Source organism: Phymastichus coffea, unplaced genomic scaffold (genome assembly GCF_024137745.1).
Source record: "Phymastichus coffea isolate CEN01 unplaced genomic scaffold, Cenicafe_Pcof_1.1 PCOF00151, whole genome shotgun sequence".
Classification (NCBI taxonomy): domain Eukaryota; kingdom Metazoa; phylum Arthropoda; class Insecta; order Hymenoptera; family Eulophidae; genus Phymastichus; species Phymastichus coffea.
This window is the reverse complement of record NW_026706962.1, coordinates 303,773-330,972: the sequence shown is the minus strand read 5'-3', so window position 1 is coordinate 330,972 and position 27,200 is coordinate 303,773. Positions and strand designations below refer to the sequence as shown.

Genomic DNA, 27,200 nt, shown 5'->3' with positions numbered 1-27,200 from the left:
ATTAGGTAGAAATGCGTGTAATTGTGCATTAGAACATAACAATAATTTTGATAAAATTAGCTAACGTAGGCGTTAATCGTTAATCGTGTGGTAAGAAGGAAAAACACGCTCAAATTCGCGCTTTCTTCACATTATTTTAAAAAATACTATACCTATATATAACATGTTCGGGAGAGAGATTCTCATCTTGTATGACTTTCCACCCCCTCTTTATTCGGACGTAAATTTCACGCGAGACAAGAATCTACTTTCCCGTACTTGTTAGGTATTGTACTAATTTCAGTTTTTCATTTCTTACTTAATGCTCATTAATAGATTTTAAAGAAGCAAATTATTTCTATAAATAAGCTGATGCGTAGAAAAAATCTACCGAGACAGACAGCATTTCGTGCCTTGAAGCTGGATTATCAAGCCCAAATTACTCTCACATCACATACACAACCTATAAGCTCTTGGTGTATAAGAGGTGAAATAATTTCTGATACTCTCTTACATGGCGAAAGTGCCCCAACTGGCATTTCTCTCTCTCTCTCTCTCTCTCTCTCTCTCTCTCTCTCTCTCTCTCTCTCTCTCTTTCTCTCCCTCTCTCTCTATGAAAAAAAAACAAAAAATAAAAGATCAATGCAAATATGCTTGTAAATGTGTAAATGAAGTCACGAAGGTTATACATCAATCCATTTTTATAAAGTCCTCATGAGTCGTAAGTATTTGGCAACTTCAAGTGAGACAGATTCAAGATTTCAACGGTGACCAATTATTTTTACATTTAGAGGACATTTACCGAAGGATGAGAACATCTATCATAAATGGTATATATTACACATTTCCAATTACGGCAGCTAAAAATAATAGTTGATATAATTAGGTAGAAATAGGCAAACGTGTTATAGAACATAACACTAGTCTTGATAAAATTGGATAGTAGAGGTACCAAATCTTAGAGATTTTATGATTAAAATTATTTAGAGTATCTAAGCCAAATTTTGGAACTATCGATTCGATTGTTGTTACATATGTTAATATTAAGTGCATTACAGTAATAGCATGAACGTAAGCCTACCATATGAAAGGACATACGATGCACAACATATGCACGCAGAAGTGTAGCTCAACTTCCAAACGTTTTCTCTAGTTTATTCTTGTTACAATAGTGAAAGATTAAGCCTCGCAAATGGATCCCTCTTCTCTCGCACGATCTGTAGCAGCAGCATTAGCAGTATCAACAGCATCAGCAGCATCAACAGCAGCGGCGGCAGCAACAGCAGCAATAGCGGGGCGTTCAAGGTCTTAGCTCATCTTGCTCTCCGTTGCATATAATCGCTGCAGCAAGATCGCGCGTGCATGGTGCGAGTATATAGTTGTGTAAGGGCGTGGTCGTCTGTTCATTTGCTCTCGATTTCTCGGCTTATCGTGCAGAAGCTGCTCCCTCTCTCCCTCTTTTCTTTGTATTTCTATGTATACGTACATGTCCGTGTATATGTATATATGAGCTGTATCACAGTATTTGCACTTATTTATTGAATAGTTGAAAAAAGGAAAGTTTATTCATCTCTCTTTTAAATATGTATGTTTACATGTATATTTCGTCATTTCTATTGAAAAATATGTGAATTTTCTAAAAAAAACTGAATGTTACTTAAAGGATTATCAACAAAACCTCAATAATATAATTTCTTATTTTAAGTATATATTTGATATGCGGTATTAGTGAGTTTGCCAGTTATAAATACTTTATTTTTAAATGTTTGCTAAAAATATTTATCCAAATAGTTTGGAAAATTTTAAAAAGTATACTAAATGCTGCAAACATGGGCGAAGGGACAGACTCGTAAGCGAACAGGTAAGGTCCGGCAAATCAACATGAATCTGCTCAAAGAGGGGAGCCTTGAGGAGAACGGCTGGGCCTTGGACCGTCTCTCTTAAAATGACCCCGATCTCTTCTCTTTCGAGTATGTGTTATCTCGGGCTCGCGATCTCTCCCCCCATCTCTACCTCACTCACTCTCTCTTTCTCTCTCTCTCTCTCTCTCTCTCTCTCTCTCTCTCTCTCTCTCTCTCTCTCTCTCTCTCTCTCTCTCTCTCTCTCTCTCTCTCTCTCTCTCTCTCTCTCTCTCTCTCTCTCTCTCTCTCTCTCTCTGCACTCCAATTGCTTCTCTCCGGTTGCGTTTGCCAGACCCAGCTATCGCCAATTTTTACGTAAGCTACTTTTACATGCAATTATATACTTTCATTGATGACTAACAGTAGCGGAGAAAAGCTTAAATTCAAAACAAACAAAATCACCTTTATATTCACTACCAATTACATACAATTTATCAATACAAAGTAAGTGTCTAATTTATTGTTGTTGTACGAAATACATAGAAAGGCAAAAGGTATCACAGATTTCTTGTCAATCGTACAATAAGTGATTGAATTACGCACGCCATCGATTTTTGAAAGAAGCCCTTGTACCTGTCCTTTCACTTTTCTTTTCTTCTTTATTCTTGTCCAGTCTTTTTGCTACAAAAGTACGTACTCTCGGTTCCGATGAAAGAGATCGAACGCTGATGCTTGGTTCTGCCGCCTGTTATTTAAAATTTTGTTCGAACTTTTCCTCCTGAGCTGGTGCTATTGATGCAGGTGCTGTTAATTATGATGCTGCTGTAAGCACAGCTGCTCTGTACACCACGAATAAACCATTTGATATTTACTTAGAAAACTATTAATTTATTATTATTGTTAGTATTATTTACTCATGACTTTGATGATTGCTGACATTGAGACAAGACCTATGATTCGTAACATACTGTCTTGATTCCCTTATAGTTTTCTTCAATAACACATTTTGTAATAATGGAAAAAAGGGAAATAGTGAGAGATGGAAAATTCACTTAATTTTAATTATATTCTGCAACGAATTCTGAATATATATATATATTCATCTATCATCCCTTCCTCATCGATCTTAATTAAGGCTTATAAATATGACTAAGATATTGTATATCCACTTTTCTATTTAAAGTGTTTTTATGTAAGCCGATGTGCAACATTTCGGATATTCTGCGTTTCTTGTAATTCTTTTCATAATCCAGTATCTTAGCTTTGTCCCAGTGAAATTCGTGTGAGAGAGTTCTTCTATGTGTAGCTACTACTGTATCTGAGTCAACGGGTTTTTTGTGTTCATTTAATCTAATTTTTAAGGATCGTTTACTTTCACCTATGTAGACAGCTGAACATTGTTTGCAGTTAAAACTGTAGACAATATCAGTATTGTCTAATAAATCAGATTTGTCTTTTCCTAAACGTATAAATTCTTGTAATGGTTGCTGAATATAATTAAAATTAAGTGAATTTTCCATCTCTCGCTATTTCCCTTTTTTCCATTATTACATTTATTAAAATGTATAGATTCATTGCGTTTATTAATATTCAATAGATATAAATTTTGAACTATTAGTAATATCAGATTTATTCTTATTTTGTTCCTAACAAAGTTTTTTGGATTTTAGCATTCTTAGGTAAAGAGCAAGTTTAATTTTTATTAACTGACAAACAAGCATGGTTGTTTGAAAGGTAATCTTTTTATTACTTAACGATTTTAGGACCTACCTCTTACTATTCACATATAATGCGATGTCGAGAATAGTTGAGAAAAACGAGAAAAGTAGCTTGTAAAAATCCGGGTATGCGTTTGTGGGGGGATATGCGTGCGCCTGTGCATATGTATATATTATCGTGCATGTTTGCGTATGTGAAGCGAACACGTGGTAGAGGAGGCAAAGTATTAAACTAAGGTGGGGAGCGGAGGGGGGATACCTTATTATCGATATCGCGTCGGATTTCAACCGCCTTCGCGGTTCTTTGAGAATGAATACCCGCACACGTGGATTATAGTTTCGTGCATGCAGAGCCCTCGCTTTTGACCGTTTGATCAACACCAATAAAAACACAATTTGATTGTACCCAATTCAAATGAAGAGAGCGAAGAAAAGTTAAAGGAGATCCACATATACGTATACTTGTTCTTGAGATGAAATCACTGCAGTCTAATCTCATATAATATAAACTTGTGCTCTATAACTCTTTAGGAAATTTAGTTTTGAGCCGAATATCGGCGAAATTTTTGAAAGCGTACAAAAAATATCCTGTTATAAGTTAGCGACTATTATATATTATTCTAATATTATTAATTATTATCGATCCCGACAGTAGCTGTTAGTGACTGGGTTGGCGCTCGGTTAAATATAAGTCGCATCGCTAAGGGCCTAGTCCAAGTGTCTAACTGAAAAATTGTCGACCGTTACTGAATTAAGTTAGCGAATTCTTGGCCGAATTGCTTACTACTTTGCCAACATCTCTTTCGATTTCCGTTTCACACTATGATACCAACAGCCGTAGGTAAATATAAACATAAAATTCTCTCTCAAAAATTATAAATCTCTTGGAAAGTGAAGTAATTTTATCCGTATTCTGATTAGCTGAACAGTAGTTTGAGCTGTTTTTATCTTACAGCGCATTAGTAGTGCACGGACCATCAATTTACGTGTATCTAAGGTTGTACTCGTGACCTACGGCATGAATGCCGCAAGCGCAATCTGCGCTATACTATACACACATAATGACTTTCTGTGTTAAAGATTTAAAAACCAATTATATTTTATAAATATATGTACGTTTATTTATTTTTACAATTATATAATTCAGGGACAGGTGGCTCTCATCGCGTTTACTTTAATGATTGTTTCAATAACATCTAAAAAAGATCTTTTTTTATATTTTTTAACTTATTTTTACTTCATTTAATTGTAAACCTCTACACACACATACAACGATGTCTGGTAAACCTGGGAGTTCCCCTGACACCTAGGCATTGGTATACACATAAAAAAATGATTCCAAATGAATATATACATACGAATTTATCGTAAAAATATATTTCAAATTAAATAAAATATCATGGGAAGAATTTGATGTAATATAAATAAAACATCAATGTAAATATTAACTGATATAATATAAATAAACTACTTTATTGATTACATTTACAACTACTATCAGATACTAGATTTCATAATTTTTTGTCATATCGAATTCTTATTATGGTAAGGCAAGAAATTACTTTCGATGAAAAGTATCATGACAAGGTTTTTCCGATGTGACAAAAAATTTCTATCAATTTCAATCATAATATAATTAATACTCTATTAATCTCATTATTTACTCAAAATTAATTATAAATTTTTGAAAGTCATGAAATCTATTTCAAAGTGTTACGGATGCTGAAAGTTATTTTCAGATCTTTTATACAAATTAAATAAATACATTCTAAATAACCCAATAAAAAAAAACAGATCAACAAAAAATTTAAAAATTCCGTGAATGATATTCTACACTTCAACTATTAGTCAAACATTTCATATATGATATTCACGCTCTTCATGGAGATGTTCATTAAAAGTTATTAACGAATTTTGGAAAGTAATGAAAAGATACAATATATTCTTACCGAGCCTGGCATCAGCAAATTAATCAATGAGAAAATTATCTATTAGCTATAATAAAAACAAAAATTTTGTTTATATTTGACATGCTGTTATTATTATCAATATATATTTCTTTTAATTAATAATTAATAAGTAATTTTTATAAGAAATTGTTATTCCTAATTACACAATGTAATGCTAATTAAACAATGTAGCTATCATTTCTTTAGTAACAGTATTATACATTTTCAAATGTAAATTCGATTTCTAAAAATTAACTACAACTCACTGATCAAACTTTATAAGAAATTACTTTACTAGGGTATAGTAAAAATAATACAAATATCAATTAATCAGTAAATTAAGCTCTACAAAGGAATATTGCTAATAAGTTGTTGTAGTGTTATTTAAAATCGTAAGCTTTATTTCTTTTGCTTTTACGTGAATTGAAATATGAGATTAATGTAATAATGTAATAATAATGTAATAATGTAATTAATGTAATGATAAATAATGTAACAAAATCATAATCATTTCATTTTTCATATTGTGATAAAATAATAAAAATGCTATCACAATCTTACTTTATCAACTATAAATTGAACTTAAGTATACAAGGGAATTATTAGTAAATAATAATTTTCTAAAAATCAAATAGATTTTTATATTTTAAAGCAACATTATTCACTTGATGATTACTCAGCAAGAATAGAATATATCATTTCATTACCTTCAAAATTTCATTAATGACTTTTGACTGTCATTTCCATGAAGAAAATCAATGTCATATTCATATATAATATCACTCACGAAATTTTTTAATATTTTGTTAATCTATTGTTTTTTATTGTTTTATTTAATACATATTTATTAAATTTATATAAGAGATTTTTAAATTATTTTCAGCATTCGTGCCATTTTTAAATAAAATTCATTACTTTCAAAAATTTACAAATAATTTTGAGCGAATAATGAGATTGATAGAGTGCGAATTTGGAATTGGCAAGTCTTAAAATTTTTTTAACTTATATAACACAATATAAAACATATAATAAAAGAACTAAGATTATTAGTGAACTGTTGTTTGTGTTTTTTTGTATTATTTCGAAAATTCACATTGTATATTAAACCATACTCCGTGAAGAGGGGAATGAATTAAATGCCCGAAACGTCGATAACTTGTCTAAAATTAAAAAAATCTTTGCGTTGCTGACAAAATTGACATTACAGATGGACATACAAAATGCAAGTCCAAAAGGATCCCCGATGTCAAATTTTTACATCATTTTTCGACTTAGCCGGAACTCGACGCAATGCCAATTTTTTAAAAGATTGCACAACCAACCCACGTCAAGTATATATTAGAAATGAGTATAGTCATTGCTAATTAATATTTTGAAACGTTAACATCGACTTATTAAGAACTATTGAACTACTAATATATAGAAAAAAAATTCAATTAATTTTCATTGCAAAATAATCCGTAAACAGTACGAAGGGAATAACATAAGTATACTCTACTTAACTTAATCACAGAATCATATTAATAACTAATCTTGAAGCCCCTCCATTATACCTAAATATTCAATGGAATCAAATTAAATTGATTAAAAATCTTTGCTTACCAATTGAGCTTTAAATAGAACGTTTAATTTTTTTTAATGCGTCAACCAATATAAAGAATAATGAAAGTGTAACGGTTATGTTATTTTTAAAATAAAATTTCCACATTTTCTTGTAGAAAATACTGTGTCGAATGAACCGAAAATGTTTCACGTATTTTATTAAAATAATATGTAGATTTATATATTTTTTTTCTCTACATTTTTAAGATTTCTAAAAACTAGATTTTTAAACATAATTTAGGTATTAACTTAAGAACCTTATGAAACGCTTGAAATTACATAGTATAAACTACTATAACAAATAAAGTAAATAAAATTATAAGATAACTTTGCAGTTTTTATTTCTTTAAACTGCCTAATACGCGAATAAGAAAATAAAAACTAATTGGTGCACTATTCGTATAAATGAAATATATTATATAGATACAGCAAGGTGATGTGAAAAGCTTTGTTATTAAATCTGAAAGCATAATATTCAAAACATACAAATCTATTATTTATTTTATAAAGTCAACTTCATTTAATTTAAACAATTTTTAATATGAGTGTAAGGTTGGTTATTTTATAAAGCATAAAATTCTACTCAAATTTGTTATTTACATTATGAATAGAAGCTTTACAATATTCGCTTGGTTGTTATTGTATTGCTTCCCTGTTTAAAAACTTTGTTTGATTTGCTACATTTGAATTTTTTTTTTATTTTTCACTAAATTTTCCTGTTTTTGTCATTTTATGATTCTTCCTTAATTGGGTTATTTCAGATATCATTCAGGTATGAATTATAAGTAAACGGCAAAATTATTTTAATTGATTTCTCTGATTGGATGAAATAATATATATGTATAACGTCATTGTATAAAGAAAATTGTTTCTTTCTTTTTTTCATGCAAAAAGAATACGACAATTCTTTTTGTCGCATTAGTAGCTGTCGTTTATAGATGCACTACAATCGCAAATGCCACATTACTGAATATCAGCACCACAAATTCACTTACGAAAAATTTCGTGTAGTAAAGAAAACCAGCCATAAATCATTCATACTATTACTTATCTCATTATGTTGTCATTAATATGTGCAAATTATTGCTCAATGTATGATATAAATTTACTTCATTTTCTTAGATAACGATGCTTATAAATATTGAATTGCGTGAAAAATGATATAGTTAGAGTAATTAATACAGTTCCGTTGGTGTTTGGAGTAATGGGAACTGCTTGAAAATTCATTTACGTAAGTTCTTCGTATTATAAAACAATAAAGAGTGCCGAATTGCAAAGTTTCTGGTTAAATCTAATGGAATATTGCAATTTGAAATTTGAAAATTAATTTGTATAATTATGTAAACCAAATGTAACATATAAGTTGTAAATAAATAAACTAACTAACTAACTAATTTGTATAATTATGAAAAGTATACTATTTAAAATATCGCATAAAATTAATAATTAATGGAGGAATGTCGCAAATACAATACTTTTTATAAGAATTGATATAACAAAGAGGAGATTACGTAAATCAAAAAATTTCCACCATTAGCTCTAAATGCAAGCTGTTCATTGATTATATATATGTTCAAAAATTTACGCGGCTGACAGAAATTATGAAAAGAAACTCTATATTTCTTAGTTATCATTTGAATTGATAATTTTAACAATTTTCTATGTAATTGACATCATGCACATAAAGTACAGCCAAATCCTGAAATGTTGAAGAAATAAGAGTAGTTTACATTTATATGAATATGTTTGTGTTCTTTGATAAAAACGCACCGACATTGTAGGCAATCAATCAGATGAAGATTTTTTATGATTATTTTTTGGTTGTCGCATATAAATAAACACCGTCTCTTATCTTCAAGGAAGTAAACCCGCCGCAGCAACTGGCAGATTATATTTTGGACAAATCTTAAGGCGATTAGAAGTTTAGTGTATTTTTTTTCTCGTACTAATGTAATTGAATATTTATTTGTCGATTAATATTGACAGATGTAGTGTATACATTGCCTAGGAAAGTTTTGATTCAGTTGAATATTAAACTAAATATCAAAATAAATAAAAGGATCTATCGAGTTTGACGATACTATTAGTATTCTACTACATTAAAAAATTGTAATTGGTTGTGCGGTAACGAATAATTTAAAGTTAATTTATTTAATTTAATACTTTGAAGCATTCGTATATTTGTAAAAGTAAGAGCTTTATATCTTCAAAACTAATTAAGAATGGGAATATAAGACTATTTAAAATTGTTTTAGTGATTTTATTACTACAAATCGATAAAACCGATAATGAAATCCCTAGCTGTGAAATAAAAATGGTTGAAAGAGAACGAAAGAGAATATAATAAAATTAATAAAATGATATTTTTAAATTATGTATATTTTATTTTAAAAAGTGTACTGTCGGTAAAAACTTAAAAAAATATTGAACTTGTTAAATTGGAAGTATTTCCACAAGTACTGTCAAATAAAAAACACATAAATTAAAAATGTATTCATAATTTTTTAACGCAAGAGCCATAGCCAACTAATAATATTGAGTAAGATTTAGTATATTTTGTCAACCGTATGTCTGCTGGAACTTATAAATAGTTGTCAGATAAATCATGGAATAGTAGAAAAACATTAAAATTTACCAAATAAAGAATGCCGATTAAATTTTTACTTAGCAATGAACGTCATCAATGGTTATAGTATTGTTGCATAATATTTATAAGTATTCCTAGTAATAAAATTTTGAAGTTGGTATACAAATGGTAGACTTTTGAATTAGAACAATAAATACTATACAAACAAAGAAAAAGAATAGTGAGACGTGAACGGTCAAATAAAATGACCACGAAGATGTTATATATTCTACAATCTACATAGAAATGGATGATAATTTAGTGCCCTCTGTGAGCCAAAATAGGGAAAGTAGTAAGCGATGAATTTCTTCTCTAGATAATGTAGCGATCTATCTTTTCCCATGAGAATAGCTTATTTACCGTAGCTAATATAAGCGAAGTTGCCATCCAAAATTCAATGTTGTGCTAGCAGAAACGATGTATAACTATTTATTCTATACTCTTATAACTATAAAAAGTCAGTGATAGTATTAATAGTTTTATATTTATTGCACTTTATCTCCTTCTAATCGTAAGCAGCATCTCTCTTTTAACCCGTTGGCCTATCTAATAGTCAAAACTGCAAATAAATTGTAAAATTATTAACGCACAGTCGTCATGATGATATGCTTCGTAATTTGCATAAATTTTTTCCAAGGATATCGTACACTTAAATCGTTTTACCGTTTCTAAAAATGTAAAGCTTTGACAGAGTCGGAAAAAATTGGCCAAAGCTCAATGAAGTAACAATTTTTAAGTTATTATTTAGTATTATAATCTATTTAGTAATGTAATCTCTCTCTCTTTCTCTCTCTCTCTCTCTCTCTCTATCATGTAATAAATCAGCATAAATCAAATTTTCGTCTCAGTTCCTGATTGATAGTGTTTAGTTACAATAATCTATTGAAATTACATGAAATATCTTTGCAATTCAGAACTGACATAGTATAACTATATCTAATACCAACTATTACTTATTATTATTTATTTACTTGATATTATTACACATTATTGTTACATATTGAATTTTTATTCTCGATAACTTGATTCATACGTATTACATCGGTATATACTATTGTGTTTGCTATGGATTGTACGGCGATATACGACTGCACACACGCGCATGCATATAATTGACAGTACCAGGAATATATGAAGTGTTCATGTTTGTTAGATAATTTAGTCTAGTATTTTATTGGAAAACGTTCCATTTATTTTTATTTGGAAAAAATGTAGGTACATTTTCTGTCTACGAGATGTTTTTACAAGTGGAAAGCGCTGGTTTGACTGTTAGCTTGAATTTTATTGAGAGAAAACTTACGTGCCGCGACATTCCTTTGAGTCCAGTTTTTATCTCGGCATAAGTACGTAGACCCCGACACGCGTGCACGCACACACACTTATACACACGCGCGCTTACACACAAGCGGACGCGCACTCGAGCGGGAGCTAGGAAAAATACAATTCAGTGACTATTATTCTATCTTAACGAACATCGATATGTAACCTTGTTTTTTCTATCTTAGTGCAAATAATTTGCTTAATTGGGACTGAAGCAGTGGTAGTTTTTTTTTCGGAAAATCAATTGATTACCCGTTGCCACTGAATCTAAAATAAAATTGTTAGGCTGTCATACCAACTATTTATTCGTTTAGTTATTTAATTTTCCTTAGATTCTTTTAAGAAAATGCATGTTTATATATTTGTATTTACGAATGGCCATTGCATAGATCGTGTTGGAGAATAACAATTAGCAATTAGATAACGTGTCGATTGCGTCTGAATGGCTGCATGGTTTCAATTTATGTGGCTTATTCGATATCGATATTGCTGCGATCTCATGTTCCAACTAATTTTAAAATTTAAACTGTGCTAAACAACTGAAGATAATCAACAGTATATAATCATATTTTAGAAACTTTCGTATACGTAAATATTTAGAAGACAAACCAACTTCTTATTTTCTTGAAAGTGGTAAACGCCAAAGATAAATATTTATACAATATAATTCATATATATATGATTAGTGAATTGTTCGTACAAAGATTCTGAAAGAGATTGCAGTAATCACCATTAAGTGCATTGTAATGCTACGTATGCGTATGTTGAGTAATAAATTATATGAATAAGCTAGCTACAGCTATATGTGATCCTCTCATACGGTAATATAAAGATTTTGGGCACCAACGAAAGTCACTCTATTTTTTTTCAACTTCCACGTACTAGATATCGATCCATGTGAATTTCCATGTGGATTTCTGTCTGAAATATATATGGATATCCATGCCGATTCCCATATAGATTCTATGTGAGTTCTATTATATGACAATCTAAAATCAGACCCTATTTGCTGCATAGATTCTATACAGGTTCTAAATGTATTTTACATATATTTCGTGCAGATTTTAAGTTAACTCGCTTCGGCTAATAACGCCACTCTAGGTACACTAGTCATTGAGCGCTCATAACTAATGTTACAGGCGTTAAAAAAATCGTGAGGGCCATACTTTGAAAGTTTACGAGATGCTCTTTCTGGTGGTGCCTATGAAGAAAATAATCGCATACCTCCACGTCCACCACCAGTTCCGGTATTCACCGCTGCCAAACTGTGTAAGAGACCAAATGACTAATCTATAGCGTACATCTAGTACATGCAGATGTGCTACATGTGACCCCCCCCCTCTCTCTCTTCAAAACTATTACTTGTTTTATCCAAAACTGTATTCAAATTGTATATTTCACAAATTTTTCTACTTTCTCTGCTATACGAATTCTTAAACAATTTGAAATGTAGCAGTGTTAGTAGACATTACTATATGCTAATATACTACTGTAATAATATATTGCTGTTTATTGATCTATGGTAAATATTACTAATAAATTTATATTTACATTTTTTGTTACAATCAATCAATCAGTCAATCATAACATTAATGTTTCCAATTTCGTCCATATTTTAACTACCAGAACAATTATTTTTAAATACTAGTGCAGACACAGCCTTGAAACTTTGCTTTTCTAAATGTGGATAGTATTTAGGAGGATAATAATAACGCAGAAAAATAAAGTAAATCAACAGAATCGAAGATTGAGAAAAATTGTCCGTTTATTAATAAAGATGTAGAGACTAGGTATTACGTGACGATCAATAATTCTCTTCAAGTCCTTGACTGCATATACCGAAGCATCGTACTTTCTTTCTATCTCTTTCTCTCTCTCCCCCCTCTCTCTTCAATTCATTTTTATTATATTTCAAAAATAATATATAATATTATAGACCATTTCGCTCGATCGTATGAAAAATCTCTCATCAATCATACACTCTCTCAAACATCTCAAGATACAACCTGCAAACCTATCAAGAGTATTCATACAGAGTATTGCCAAATACAAGTTCAGCTAACATTTTTTCCTTATTCAACATATTTACTTTTACTCTTTTCAGCTTTCGACACTGTACGAAATGCTCAGCAATTATCTTTACTAACAAAACTTACTCAAATTTTAGTCAACTTATGTAATCAAACCAGATTTATTAATTAATTTGTTTTCAAAAGTCTATTATGAACATATGCTATTTTTCGTGATTGATTGCACTCTCAATGTATTTCAAAATTTCGCGCACGTATGTATGTGTGTAATTGATTTACATTTTTATATTTTCGTTTTCTTTTAAATATATGATTCACATGAACTTGATCAATCATAACGTTATCTTGTCCCATACTCACTCTCCGTTTTGACGTTTATATATGTACGTATATATACTGTATTCAAAATAATGGCAGGCCGCCACAAAAAAACAAAAAAACGAAGGATTTAATAGGAATAGGATTAAAAATAAACAACGTCACAATCACGGTGGAAAAATTAAAATTTGTTACTGTTATATATCTTTGGTTAGTTGATTAATTATTTTTATTTTTGCCTAAGAAATCACGTCGTTGTTTTTTTATAACTTATTTATTGCACGCTTTATTGTAATTTTCATATATTTTTGTAAGTATCTCAAAAACGCAATACAACTTAATCAAATACGCAACGAATTAAAACGCTTAAGAACATTATAAACTTTTAATCACGTAAAAAAGGAACTTCCGGTTTTGAAACACGAATTATTGTTTTGATGCCTTTTCTATAAAAACAATACAAATTTGCACGTGCGTTTGTGTTTTCGTGTTCGAATGTGTGCAATATAGTTCTACGTATATAGATGTATATTTGTCACATATCCCAATGCGTACTTGGTTGCTGTCTATTTGAACGAAAGCATCGATTTAACCTACTTATAAATAATGGATCGCCACGCGATTCGTCGAAACAGAGGGAGAAACATCAATATTTATTATATTATTTACGATATCACGTTACTTTAAAATTTCTATATACCTTTTCACTATGCAACTATACATTTCATTTCATTTCAGACTTCTCTTAAATCGTAGACATATAGATACACACTTACACACATACACCCTCACACATGTACTCACATGCGAACACACACTGAAAAAAAGTTAGTTTATTGACGGCTACTTTAGTAACGGTTACCTAAAAGTTACTATATTGTATAGTACTATAAAGAATCGACTATAAAATATAGTTTATTTTAATATTGAAAAATAATATAGGTTACCATAAAAACAGTAGTTTTTATAAAAAATGTAATGTTGTTTACTATATTTTGAAACATATTTACAAAATAATTTATATAACTAGTAAAATATAGTCGGAAGAACCATAAAATATAGCTGATTTTACTATATTTCTCAAATTATACACAATAGTTAATTTTTTTATTACCCTGTTACTATTCCAAACAAATTATAGTATAGTTTACCAAAAAGTCTATTATCGGTTACAGATCTCGCTTTACTAAGCAATATAGTAACAATTACTAACACGATTTTTCTTGGTGCATGCACACTCGCGCGCACACATACACTTTTGAACTAAACTTTTGTTCTATTATTTGTACATAATCAGTATAAGAAATAATTCTTTCTAATTAATCTTGTTACTTATTTATGTATATGTATATATACACGACTGAATCATTTCGGAATTTCTTCGTTATCAGCACATTAGGCATACCGCACATTATACATTGAAATAATACATCAAGATAGAATTTAGTCTTATAGTTATTTCTAAATTATGAATTTCATCATACAAAGTTTGAACAATATCATTGCAGGAAAACAACACTTACGGTCATTGTAACGTAGAGCATCTCTACCCTTAGTACTTGGTCTTTTGCATTTTTATTTGCTTAATTATATTATGGCGTATTATGTGGGTTCATTCTCATTGTACTTTGTATGTACGCGTGCTGTGCATATACATATTACAATTTTTTTTTCAGATACACAATGTTTTTGTAGTAGTTTATATGGCGTAATTAAATTTATCTATAATTTATTATATGTATATATATATATATATATATGTGTGTGTGTGTGTATTTGTGTGTGTATATGTATGTATGTATACACACACACATACATATACATAACTAAGGCAGTAGCCAAAAATTATGACTGACTATGAGCGAGAATCTCAATCTCGCGTTGCTTTTTTTGCTTTTTCATTCACGATGAGATCATCTTATCACTTTATATATATCAATTTAGTATTCACCTTTAATATGCTGGCTCATTATGCTTAAGAGTATCTCACTATTTTTCAGACGAGTACGGGTATGTACGAGATTAATTTAATTTCTTTTAATTTAGTTTATTATTATTTATTTTTTACTCAACAGCGTAGCTTTTCGAGCTCTAACTTCGAGCTACAATCACTACGTCTTCTTACATGGAAATTAATGCGCCTAAAAAAGTTTGTTTTTAGGCCACTCTACAGTTTGTTATGTTTACGCTTTATACATCCGAAGAGAAAAATCACGTTCATATAAATGTCCACGAAGATAATTTTTCTCATGATGTATACGTGTTAAATTTGAAGTTTTTCTAATATCATTTCACGCTTGCAACTTATATTAACTTACAGTTTCTCCCTGTCATTGGTCGAGTATAAATCGTTGGTTAAAATACGACATATGATTTTTGGTGCATTGCGCGGCAGTACACTTGCTTCGTATCTGTCCTCATCTCGCTCTATCTTAATTTCTGTCTCTGACAGTGTCATACACACACACACACACACTCTTACTCTCTTTCGATTTTTCTCCCTCCATCTCTTTAAGTGACTAGGCAACAATCCAAGACTATTTGTAGTAGTCAATTTATTTTATATTTACTCATACAACTTTCACTCCTATTTACTGTATAAGTAGAATATAATTTTGTTATAGATTTTTAGACATATAAAGTAATTAAACAACTCATATAATCATGTACGTGGGTGTTAAGTAAAAAAGATGCATCAAGTAATTAAACCCAAGGAAAAAATATAGCTGTTGTATACATATTACGCGAACAGTTGTTGACAGTTCAATAACGTTATTTTTCCTGCCAGATGACGAAAAGTTGCAGTTGCTGCCTGAGCCAGAGTTTTCAATTTCCGAACATAATAGTGCGAAAAATTCTATCCGCATCATGGGAGAAAAATGGCAAATCTATAGTTTGTATTTGTTAAGGCGAAGCCTCAAGATTTAATTTACATGAGGTACAGACTTGAAAATACTTTTCCTTCCGAGATGCGTGAACCCATGTTGTGTATGTGTGTGTATGCGTGTATGTGTGCGTGTAATTGTGTGTGCGTATACATGCACGCATATTATCTCAATAAGTATATCACCTCTATGTCTAATTGTGCTTCTTTTATGTCTGGGGTAAATCAAACAAAAAAATGATTCTTATCGTGGATCTTTAAGGCGATTGAAAGAAACAAAAAATTAAAACGGAATAAAATGAAGTGAATAATAGAGATCGTTCGTATGACATATCACTGCAGAAATTAATATTTATTTGACTAATTATATAAAACCAGAATTAAGTTAAAAACAAATGGAGTTAGTAGCGAATCTAACATCTAAATATAGATACGTCGAATAGTATTCATTGCCATCGTATACAAACTACCACAAAATAATTATAACAAATGTCACTTAGCTCTTTTTTACACAGCACACACGCTCTCTCTCTCTCTCTCTCTCTCTCTCTCTCTCTCTCTATCTCAAATGCATACTATCTTTCACAACATGCAAACACATAAAAGCTATCAACCAAGATCCGTTGTGTATGTCATATAATAATAAGATAATAAGAATAGTTCCTTCTTCGGAAAATCTCCCATGGATATTCAATAATCTTTATATCTTTGAGTTTATGTATTTATCCGCTGTGTAACACATATATCATCGGGTATTATTACAGTCAGAAAGAGGAAAGATAGAACGACATTCTTTCTCCCTCCTCTCTCTCTCTCTCTCTCTCTGTTTTTCTTTTTTTCTGTTGTCTTTTTTGTATACCCATATATATTCATCAATCAAATTTGAAGAGAAAGAACTCAAACACACAAATTTACACAGACACGCGCTCGTAGCGGAGCATTGAGAATAAACTCATCTTGACAATTACGTAATGGACTTTTTGGATTTGCGTGTTTGAGATGACGAAGGTGCAGAGGTAACAGATAAATCCTTGTTGGAACCACCACCACCACCGCCGTTGCCGCCGCCGCCTCCACCACCACTACCACCATTATCATCAATGCAGGGACTTGGTGGCCCACTGTTCATACGAGCCACTCGTTGATAAAGCTCACTGTTGACGAAACGTGGATACGAGTCTCGATGCATCAACGTGTAAATCTGCAATTGCGCTTCATCAAATGTGTGTGGCGTTGGCCGTGTCATGTTTCGATTGACAATCTCTCGAACTCGCGAGTCTAAGCTCACCTGAGAAAAAGTGAAAATCATCAAATTTAATTTATTGAAAACAGTATGGCCTTCAAACGTGTAAGTAAAATATAATTTAAACTGCCGAGGTATATATTTGTAAATATTTCATTATAATGAATACTTTAAAGACTTGCATGTAACAAGGTCCGTGCAAGAAATTGCGCCTACAGAGCGAGCAACCACAGATACACGAGTATTGATTGCGTACTCACTTCTTTAGGCGAAATAATGGATATGTAGTCCTCATAAATGTATCTGGCTTTTTCCTCGATTCTTTCAGGATTGCTTTCACGTTTGAGCTGTTCACAGGCAAGCCAGAAAGCAATGTTCTCATCGCTATACTCGCTCACCAGGAACTCCTTAAAAAGCTTTCGGCCTACGGGGTTACGCATGAGTCGATCGAAAGAGGAACCCCACGATCGTATCTCATCTATAGTGATATCGTTGATGTCGCCTTCGAGCCCGTTACCTGCCGCTGCAGCTGACAATTCTGCAGTCAAGTCATTGCCATGATCTCCTGACATCAGACCACCCGATGACCGCATACCTCCACCTCCGCCACCACTTCCGGTACCCACCGCCGCCAAACTGTGTAAAAGACCAAATGACTAATGTATAGCGTGCATCTGGTACATGCAGATGTGCTACATGTGATCCCCCCTCTCTCTTTCTCTTTCAGCGTGTGAACCATAAGCAATCTTGTTTCAATCACTCAATAAAGTTAGAGATAGTAATTGAAAAAACTTAATAAAAAATAAAAAAGTTAGTAGCAATTTTTAACTACGTAGTCGAAGTAATAATTGTTATCGACCAGACAGTAATGTTTTGTAAATTATATTATGATTGAAATTTCGTTCTCGCAAACCACAGTATGTAAGAATGACAAGAAATAATCAGTTAAATGTTTATTATTCATATTTCATAGGCAATGTATTCGAGGAAGAATTATAAAAGATAAATTGTCTATTTTTTACTATGCTATTGATAATTTTACTTATATTTAAGAAACTTTGAATAATCTTGGAGAGTGACGACGGCAGGATGTAGACGTTGATACATTGATAAAACTTTCAAGAATTTCCGTCAAAAGCATGGAATACGAATCCATGCAAAAGAAATTGATGTGATCAAGCTAATATTTTCACTTCATATTGTGAATAAAAAAAATAAAAGAAGAGTTGGAAAGAGATAATACCGAATCAAATCAGAAAGATTAGATCTAATAGAGTATAGCATCGCATAGATGGAAATATATGTCATACCTTATTTATGTATGAACACTGATAGGACTAAACAAAAGTTGGACACACAGTCAAAAATAATAACAATACAACAATAATAATAACAATAATAATAATAATAGGCACTCGCATGGGTAGAAGAAGGCAGGCTGTACGTGGCAAGAAAATCTGAAAATAACCTATAACACTAGCGCACTTATTTTCGAAAACTCAATTCTTAGCGTATCATTCTTTCTCTGTCGTGCAAAACGAAATGTCAACTCAGTAGAATTTACACGAGTTAAATGTACACGCACGTGCACATGATACAGAGCAATTAACTTAAATGAACGTGCTAAAGACGCGCAAAACCAACTGGTCGCTGACAATGCCGATGCTTAAGAGAGAAAGCAAGGGAGCCGGCGGCGGATGGTGGATGTAGAGAGCTCAATCTAGAGGAAAAGCCAACGTTAGCTCAGGAGAGGGAACAGCACAACAGCTAAAAGGGACGGCTTTGAAGACATGAATGAGAATATACAATTCCTACCAACATGTATAATATAATAATATCCGAATTAAAGCATACGCATACACATCCATACATGTGTGTGTGTATGTGTATCTTTGCACGTATGCTTTACAAGTTCTTTTATTCATAAACATACAGATATAATCAAAAATACAACTATATCTTGCAGCGTGTTTATTTGTGGCGAGAGAGAAAACTGAAGAATCGTTAGTGCTCTATTTTCTATATTGATTTCATACTTCTCTCTACGTTCGTCTCTCTGCCTCTGTCTGTCTGTCTGTCTCTGTCTCTGTCTCTCTCTCTCTCTCTCACGGCAATGTGCAAGACTTATAAGTATAAATACACTCTAGTATCTTACAAAATTTTTAATTATAACAACTGATATGTAAATCTTAAAGCTTGAGCTTGTTTGTTATGAAAATCCAAATATGTATAGCACTTAAATGTTCAGAGCTATTGATCGAAATCTATAATGCTTGATACTTTGAGGAGGCATGCGATCGATTCCTATTAAACAAAGAATAGTGTTATAGACTAGCCACCAAATTTGAAGACGTACAACGAAAAATCCACAGAGTAGTAGTACTTGATTTTTCGGAGGATATATAAAACAGTAATGAAATGTTAAGTATATCTCTAGAGTAATAATAAATACGAGCAAATAAATTTGACAAACGAATATGAAAAAAAATTTCTTGTTCTTACTTAACCATCAATTTTTTCCAAAACTCCATCGACAGTGAGTGATTCCCGAATCATAAGCTGACCGCCAGAAGTGGTCACACCCTTGACACCTCACAAGATGACCGGTAGAGATGATGAGTGAAAGAGGGACAGAGAGAGAGAGAGAGAGAGAGAGAGAGAGAGAGAGAGAGAGAGAAATAGAAATAGAAATAGATAAAGAGAAATTTGACGTAACGGTAAACTTTTAATATTATCTTAAATATATTTTCCGATCGGTCAATTTGTTATAGAGAACACATGAGAAAACGTGAACGCATGAGCGAGGAGACGAAGTACTAGAAAGTGCAGGTAACAAACGACTTAGTAACGAATCAAGAGCGTTGGTATAGGAAACTCTGCATATTGCATCCGCGACGACGTCAAATGGCGCGCGCACGGTTGGCGTCGCCTCCGCCGCCTATTTTATATACATTCGGCCCAGATTTTCGCGCACGCGCCAGCATAGCGTGTAAAGACTTTTACACATCGATCACATACTGTCACAGGCTAGCGCAGAATAAAATACAACGATGACTGAAAGCACCCGCACGAAGACGTTAAAAGCTCACCATTTGTTCCTGCAAGAAGCGGTTGAGAGAAGTCGAGCCGCATGGAAAACAAAAACACAGCTTTACGTTTTACGCAGATATGAATTTGCTTATAATTGTATTGATGTGTTCATATATTGATGTTTATATAGGGGTTTACTGGTATCAGTTTTGATAGGGTGGAGAAATTGCAAGCTAGTTGGATGATAATCTATACAAGCACAAAAATTACATAGATAAGGAAAAGCGATCGCGTGATATATTGGTTAGAACGTACTACCAAATATTTCACGACACGCACCTCAGGAAAAGCAATTCGTATACGACGCGTGCTCTTTGAATTTACATATTGTTACCACAATTAGCTCTGTGCCCATTCTTTACATATACAAGTTACAAACTCATTCTCCTTGCACTCTCTTTAGAATTAATTCTCTTTCCGTCAGTCGATCGTTTAATTCTGGCATATAATGCATCTGGTGACATTGCTAGCTTCTTTCTCCTCTCTCTCTCTCTCTCTCTCTCTCTCTCTCTCTCTCTCTCACTCATTCTCTCTCTCTCTTTCTCAGTCGCTTATTCATTCTCTCTCTCTATCTCTCTCTCTCTCTCTCTTTCTCTGTGACTCTTAAATTCTGTCCGACTCTATCTCTTTCAAGTGAAGTGATTAAGCACGCTGCGACAGCATTTTCCTTTCAAAGACGACTGAACACCAAAGAAGTTATGCTATCGCTGACGAGACATCATCGTTAGTTCTCGTAAAGATAACAACCTAAGATGCGTAGGCACGCACGAGGTTATTTGCATAGGTGAATATAGGTCTGTATGTGAGTAAGTGCGCGTAGAAGATGTGTTGAATAAATGAAAACAAAATAATAATTACACGTACGAGCAGCTGCAGCAGCAACACCAGCAGAGACAACAATTATCCTTCCTAGGTCTACCCATAATTCCATGTCGCTGTGAATCGTTGCTACGTTGCTTGGTTGTTGGTTGGCCTGAATTGTTACTACCTCGTGGTTGTTGCTGCTGTATTGAAGATGACGGCGAACCACTTTGAGACACTTGGCTTTGACTTTGGGCCCGTAGTCGGCAACCACCGCCGCCAGCCGATGAGTCGCCGGCAGTGTTACCTCCGCTGTTTCCTCCGTGACTAACGCCTAATCCCATCGCTGTTGCGCCGATTCCACTCGACATCTAGACAATGTGAACATTTTTTTAATTTGTTTTTTTCTTCAGCTGACCTATGCTATTAAGTCAATTTCATATTTACTGCAAATTTGGAAACATTGCAGCAATCGCTTTAACCATTAACATTAATTGAAAGGCAATTTTAATTTTTCAAATGCCACAAGATATAAAAATCAAAAGACATTTTTACAACTGTAATTACTGACTTGCAAGAGTATTTTCAGTTATATCTTTGCAATAAAATCTGTTCAAAAACTGTGAGTTATGAGCTGCTGCTTATTCATTAATGAAATATCTTGAAAGCATTTGCCTACATATATTCAAATCTACAAATTGCATTATTACAAGTAAAAAATGCTAGCATCTTCTAAATCTCAATCTTTTATACTTGAAAATATTCTCAATACAGATGTCTGGAGGTTGTACTCCTCCCTATAAATTTTTTCCTGAAAAATTAGCACAAACTACGGTAAACTGAATTGCAATGAAATTACAAATACAGCAGTGATTATAAGAGAGTCGTTTAATTTATTCTTCATGTATTTATTTAATCATATTTATATCACTGTTAATGGACGTAAAAAGAAGCAATGTTATGAAGTCCTAAACGATTTTTACTTTATATAAAAAAATATAAATAATACTTTTCTGTAGAATTGTTTGTGATATTATTTTTATTTGAAAGAATTGAAGCAGACAAGCAGTATCATGTGTAAATATCAGCTACGAGCAACAAAAGCGTTTCCCAAAAAATTGTTAAGATGAAAACAGAAATTTACTGTAATTATAGAATAAGTATTTTGAAGATACTGCTATTTTCTTCTCGATAGAGTGGGTAGAGTATCACTGTATTGTAACGTAAATTCACAGCATAACAATGGAATTCATAGTTAGTACAGATATTTCAAAAAATAATTGTTTCGAATTTTTTAACCTCATGATAAGACATGTAATATGAAAAATACACGATAACTTGTTATACACACGCGAGAACGCTTTCTTTGAATGTCAGATTTGCTGTCTTTACTGAAACAATTGACTAACTAAAGATTATAAGTCACGAATACTTGCGACGCATGTGTACTCATACAGGACGTAAATATAACCGTACGTTTTTAAGAAAGTTAAATGATGAATACTCCATCGTAACGTACGTGCTCAAAAGTAAAAAACACAAGTGAGTATATTAATATAAGTATGAAACGAGAACCAATAGTAAGCCGCTCCATTTAGCAACAGCAGCACAAAATTCGTGTGAATATTTGTATGACGTAGCAAAACTAAATTGCTTTCGCCCCAAGCACAGAATAATGACTACATTGTTTAAATTATTGCTCATTCTAGAAAAAAATATAATTATATAGAATACCTAAAAATGCTTATAAGTACCAAGTCAGATTTTGAATAAACTAGAGGATTTATCATTTTATCTAAAATAAATCATTAGCCATTTCGGTGATCCATTGAAAGAAGCGATTATTCATTTATATGATAGTAGTGCTCTAAAAAATATTAAATGAAGCAAGCATGAATATGTGTACGAGCATTAGCTCCATACATAGACCAAAATAACTTGTAAGCTCAACTCAGTCGGTAAGTCTGATTGCAGCATCCCTTCGACAAACGTAGGTCTCATTGACATAAAAGCTTGACTTAGTTTGTAAAATTGTAGATATTTAAAAATATGAAACAAGCCTGGTCCTATAATATAGCCCATGGAAGAATTTAAAAGGAGAAAGAGCGGGTGCTAACGAGAAAATGGAGGAGGGGGGATGGGACAGGAACCTGTGGATGGATTTAAAAAGGGAACAGTAAGTGGCAATACATTTACAGTTTGGAAATCAGAAGTAAACAATAATTTTGGATGTTGCCGTGAGACATACAAATAAATCTATCCTATTGTAGAATATTAGTTGAATAAGTAAAGATTATCACCTCTATCATGTTCCATGCGCTTGCTAGCGAGATTACTCGCTTCCCGGCTCGTTCGACGATTATTCACGAGTATAGATATACTGTTCGTTACTTGGCTTTAGTCCTAGTTCTGTTGTCAGTCAGCTACTAAACTTTTGCTAGACTATACTGTTGGTCTGATAAGGGCAGCCTCGCCCCGAACGGTACTCCAACATAGTTTGTTGGTGTGCCGATAAATTGTTCTGCGATTTTTCTGTCTTTCTGTCTCTCTCTCTCTCTCTCTCTCTCTCTCTCTCTCTCTCTCTCTCTTTTTTTTCTTGTTTACGGCTTGCTTGCTGGTTAGTTGGTTGGTTGATTGGTTGGTCGGTTGGTGGAGCGGTCGGTTGACTGGTTAGCCGTCTACGGTGGCAGCAGCAGCAGCAACCGCAGTGATTTAGTTGCTACGATAAAGTTCTCACTGAGCATGCTCCACGCTGCTGCCGCTGCTGCTGGCTACTCAATTTCTTCATTACTTCTGTTGTCAAACTTCTATTCACTATTGCTTTGTTTTATTTATCCAAGCGGGATGCTATTCTATCTATGTGTCTCTCTCTTGCAGTCTCTAGCTTCTTTTGTAATTTTCTCTATTGACCCTTTTCTCGATATTGTGCACCAAGACTTTTAACTCAAGCTCTGGACATGAGAATAATAAAATAAGTCCAAGAGCTAAGAATGGAATAGGAAAAGTTTGAAGAGAATATTGTCTAGGTTAGTGCTCGAAATACGATGGAGGCTAGTGAACACACGTAAAAAGGAGGTGCGGGTGCAAAAGGAATTGAATGAGTATGAGAAAGAAAGTGGTGTGTGTGGAAGATGGAGAGAGAGAGAGAGAGAGAGAGCGAGAGAGGGGGAGGGAGAGAGAGGGAGGGGTAGAGAGATAGATAGTGAAAAAAAGAAAAAACGGATCTGTAGGTCGACTGTGTTGTAAGCTCGTATCCCTCGTGTGGCGCGACTATTGATTGACGAGAGCGACGGGGAGAGAGAAAGAGAGAGGACGAGTGAGTCGTTGTGGCGCGCGAGCAACCGAGCTCCAGGTTGTTGCACCTTCTTCGTCGGCAGCTTCTTTCAATACTTGCAGTACTTCACTCAGTCGTTGTTTCGATTCTCGCCCTCCCTCCCTCCCCCTTTCTCGCTCCCTCGTTCGTCTCGCTCTTCGGTCCAAGTCGTCGGAGCTTTTGCTGGCGCACGCAGGTAACCCGAAACAGACGAGAGTAAAAGAACGTAAATATGGTCACCACATACACACACACATACACACAGCCGTGCGCGCACTAGGGTCAACGTCTGATCAGCCGCTGTTGACGATGACAAGCTATGACGTCCTCACTCTCGAGTTGACTTAGGATCAACACTTGCGGCAGCCAATTCAAGCTTGGCAAGCTCGTGGCTAGTGGCATGTTTCTAACCATCTCATGACTTCTATACTACTTGTCGAAGGAGCGCCAGAACTTTATGCTATCAGTCGCTATCAGTCCACAATGGCTCTCAGTAGTTCTTGATCGAGATTAAAGATTACTTTTTTGCGCTCGATTCGTCGTTAGATGCACACGGAACAGAGGCTGGGGGCGTAGGCTTGCGAGCTTTTATTATGTGTTTACGAGGCGTACGCCTGTTTTCTCTTTCTGTCTGTTTCTCTCCCTCTTTTTTCTCGCTTTCTCTCTCTCTCTCTCTCTCTCTCTCTCTCTCTCTCTCTCTCTCTCTATCCCTTCTCTTCCTCTGCACTCCGCCTCTATCTCTCTTTGCCGCTCATCACCCCATCCAGTAGAGTATAGGAAAAGCGTCTTTGTACAGTTGTCAAGAGTCAGCGAGCGAGCAGAAAGGAAATCGTGTATAGTTGTTGCAACTTGTCAGTGGCTTTTTCAGAGGAAGCGACAAGCACACACAGAGATTTCTCCCTTCGTATACGTTCAATATGGCGTTCACTGCTTCAGCCTAGTTGACTGGCTTACAAGCCACTAGGCGACCTGACGACGCCGACAGAGACGGTGCGATATACGACGGCGCCGCGACGCCTAGTCTTCACTCATTTCTGCGCAGACGCAACACACGGAACTACCATCACCAAACTCGCCGTACGCTTTTCATACGTGTATGGCGATCGTCAAGCTTTCGCTCGTCCCACGCGTACATCTTAAAGAATTTACACCTTATCTGCACTTTTATCTATCTTTCTCTCTCTATCTCTCTATCTCTCTCTCTCTCTCTCTCTCTCTCATCTTTATATTCAAGTTCGTTTACTTTGTTATTGCCAATTTGTTGCATATGTATAAATTTATTATTATTTTTACATTAGTAAAATAAAGGTTAATCAATCTATTAATCTGTCTCTTAGTACATCTTTACAGAAAATAAATTACGTCACACTTTTACTTATACTCACTGACCTGCGAACATAAGAAGTTATTACTAATTCTATTAATTAATAGAATAATCGAATCTTGGTCAACCATTTTAGCATATATGTATATTGAAAGAAACTGAAAAGATGAGAATACAGCTTCAGGAAGACGGAATAAATTGCATATGAATAATTTAACTGCAAATAACATACTTAATATAGAAATGTATAAGAAAATAATAATACCGGCAACAGCTTTAGCAGACTACTTTCTTAAATAGCAAAAATTTAGGTTATGCAGCTTTTAGAAAAGTAGACCTTTTGACATGTGCAAAACAGATTAGTGTATAAATTGCTATACCACAGTAATTTAATATGTTACATGGCTACAGTAATTTCAAAATTCAATACGTAAGCTTTTCAATTAAAGGTACGTAGAAGATAATTCTGAAAACTTTTCTATCTCTCTAATTTATTCCGAAGACCAAGGCATTTGTAAATTACGGTAGCGTAATATGGAGGAAGACTTCCTTGATAATGTATAAAATAACCATTTTTGCAAAATTCATCAATATAGAAACTAATTGAACAAATTGTGCTATACTTGAAGAAAGTTTTAAATTTAAAAACAAGAAATTAGAGGAGGGCAAAATATTCATCCGACTTTTTGGTTTCAATTTTTTTTAACTATGTTTTCATGAAGAAAAACGATTTCTAATGATGGATTCCTCAAATTCAACATTGGTTCAGCATTCGTAACATTTATTACAACTGTTTTAGGAATTTCGAAATTTTTTTTAGTTTTTATTTCATTTACTATCATAACGTGTCGGTACTATGGAAAAGTACTTGCTTTGGATTTTTCTTTTTCTCTCTTGCCCACTCTCTCATCTTTTTTCATGTTTACTTCATTTTAGTTTTTTATGCTATTTATTTAAAAATTTATTATTAATTATTTTTGCTAAGTTAACTACTTTTTTATTCATTTCTGCAGCTGTGAGAACTAAAATATATTGCTTTATAAACTACTTTTTTAATATTTTGAACAGCACATATTTGATTAGAATATTCGAATAAGATTAAGACTTACACAAGAAAATTTAACATGTTTACTAATAAATAAAGTAGGTATTCATTTAATCT

The 27,200-nt window shown here is 33.1% G+C and overlaps 1 protein-coding gene across 2 annotated transcripts; it reads right to left on the bottom strand.

Annotated features, from left to right (window-relative positions):
• Window positions 1-10,952: 10,952 nt before the first annotated feature.
• LOC131672462 (regulator of G-protein signaling 17) lies at window positions 10,953-25,957 on the bottom strand. Of its 2 annotated transcripts, none has more exons than XM_058949685.1 (4): window positions 23,702-25,957; window positions 21,459-21,772; window positions 17,771-18,146; window positions 10,953-17,555 (listed from the first exon to the last, which is right to left on the bottom strand). In XM_058949685.1, exons 1-4 carry the CDS (start codon window positions 23,708-23,710, stop codon window positions 17,232-17,234), a joined length of 1,023 nt encoding a protein of 340 aa, XP_058805668.1. In that variant the 5' UTR covers window positions 23,711-25,957; the 3' UTR covers window positions 10,953-17,231. The 2 variants fall into 2 exon arrangements, with proteins under 2 accessions (XP_058805668.1, XP_058805669.1); XM_058949686.1 differs by having other exon boundaries at window positions 21,465-21,772; window positions 23,702-25,954.
• Window positions 25,958-27,200: the final 1,243 nt, after the last annotated feature.

Bases quoted from the DNA above. Each gene is read 5' to 3' on its own strand.
- LOC131672462 (XM_058949685.1), bottom strand. The intron at 18,147-21,458 runs GTAATTATTATT...TCTTTTACACAG, and splicing joins TGCTGCAGCTGCTCGTACGT to TTTGGCGGCGGTGGGTACCG. The intron at 17,556-17,770 runs GTGAGTACGCAA...ACTTTTTCTCAG, and splicing joins CCATTATTTCGCCTAAAGAA to GTGAGCTTAGACTCGCGAGT.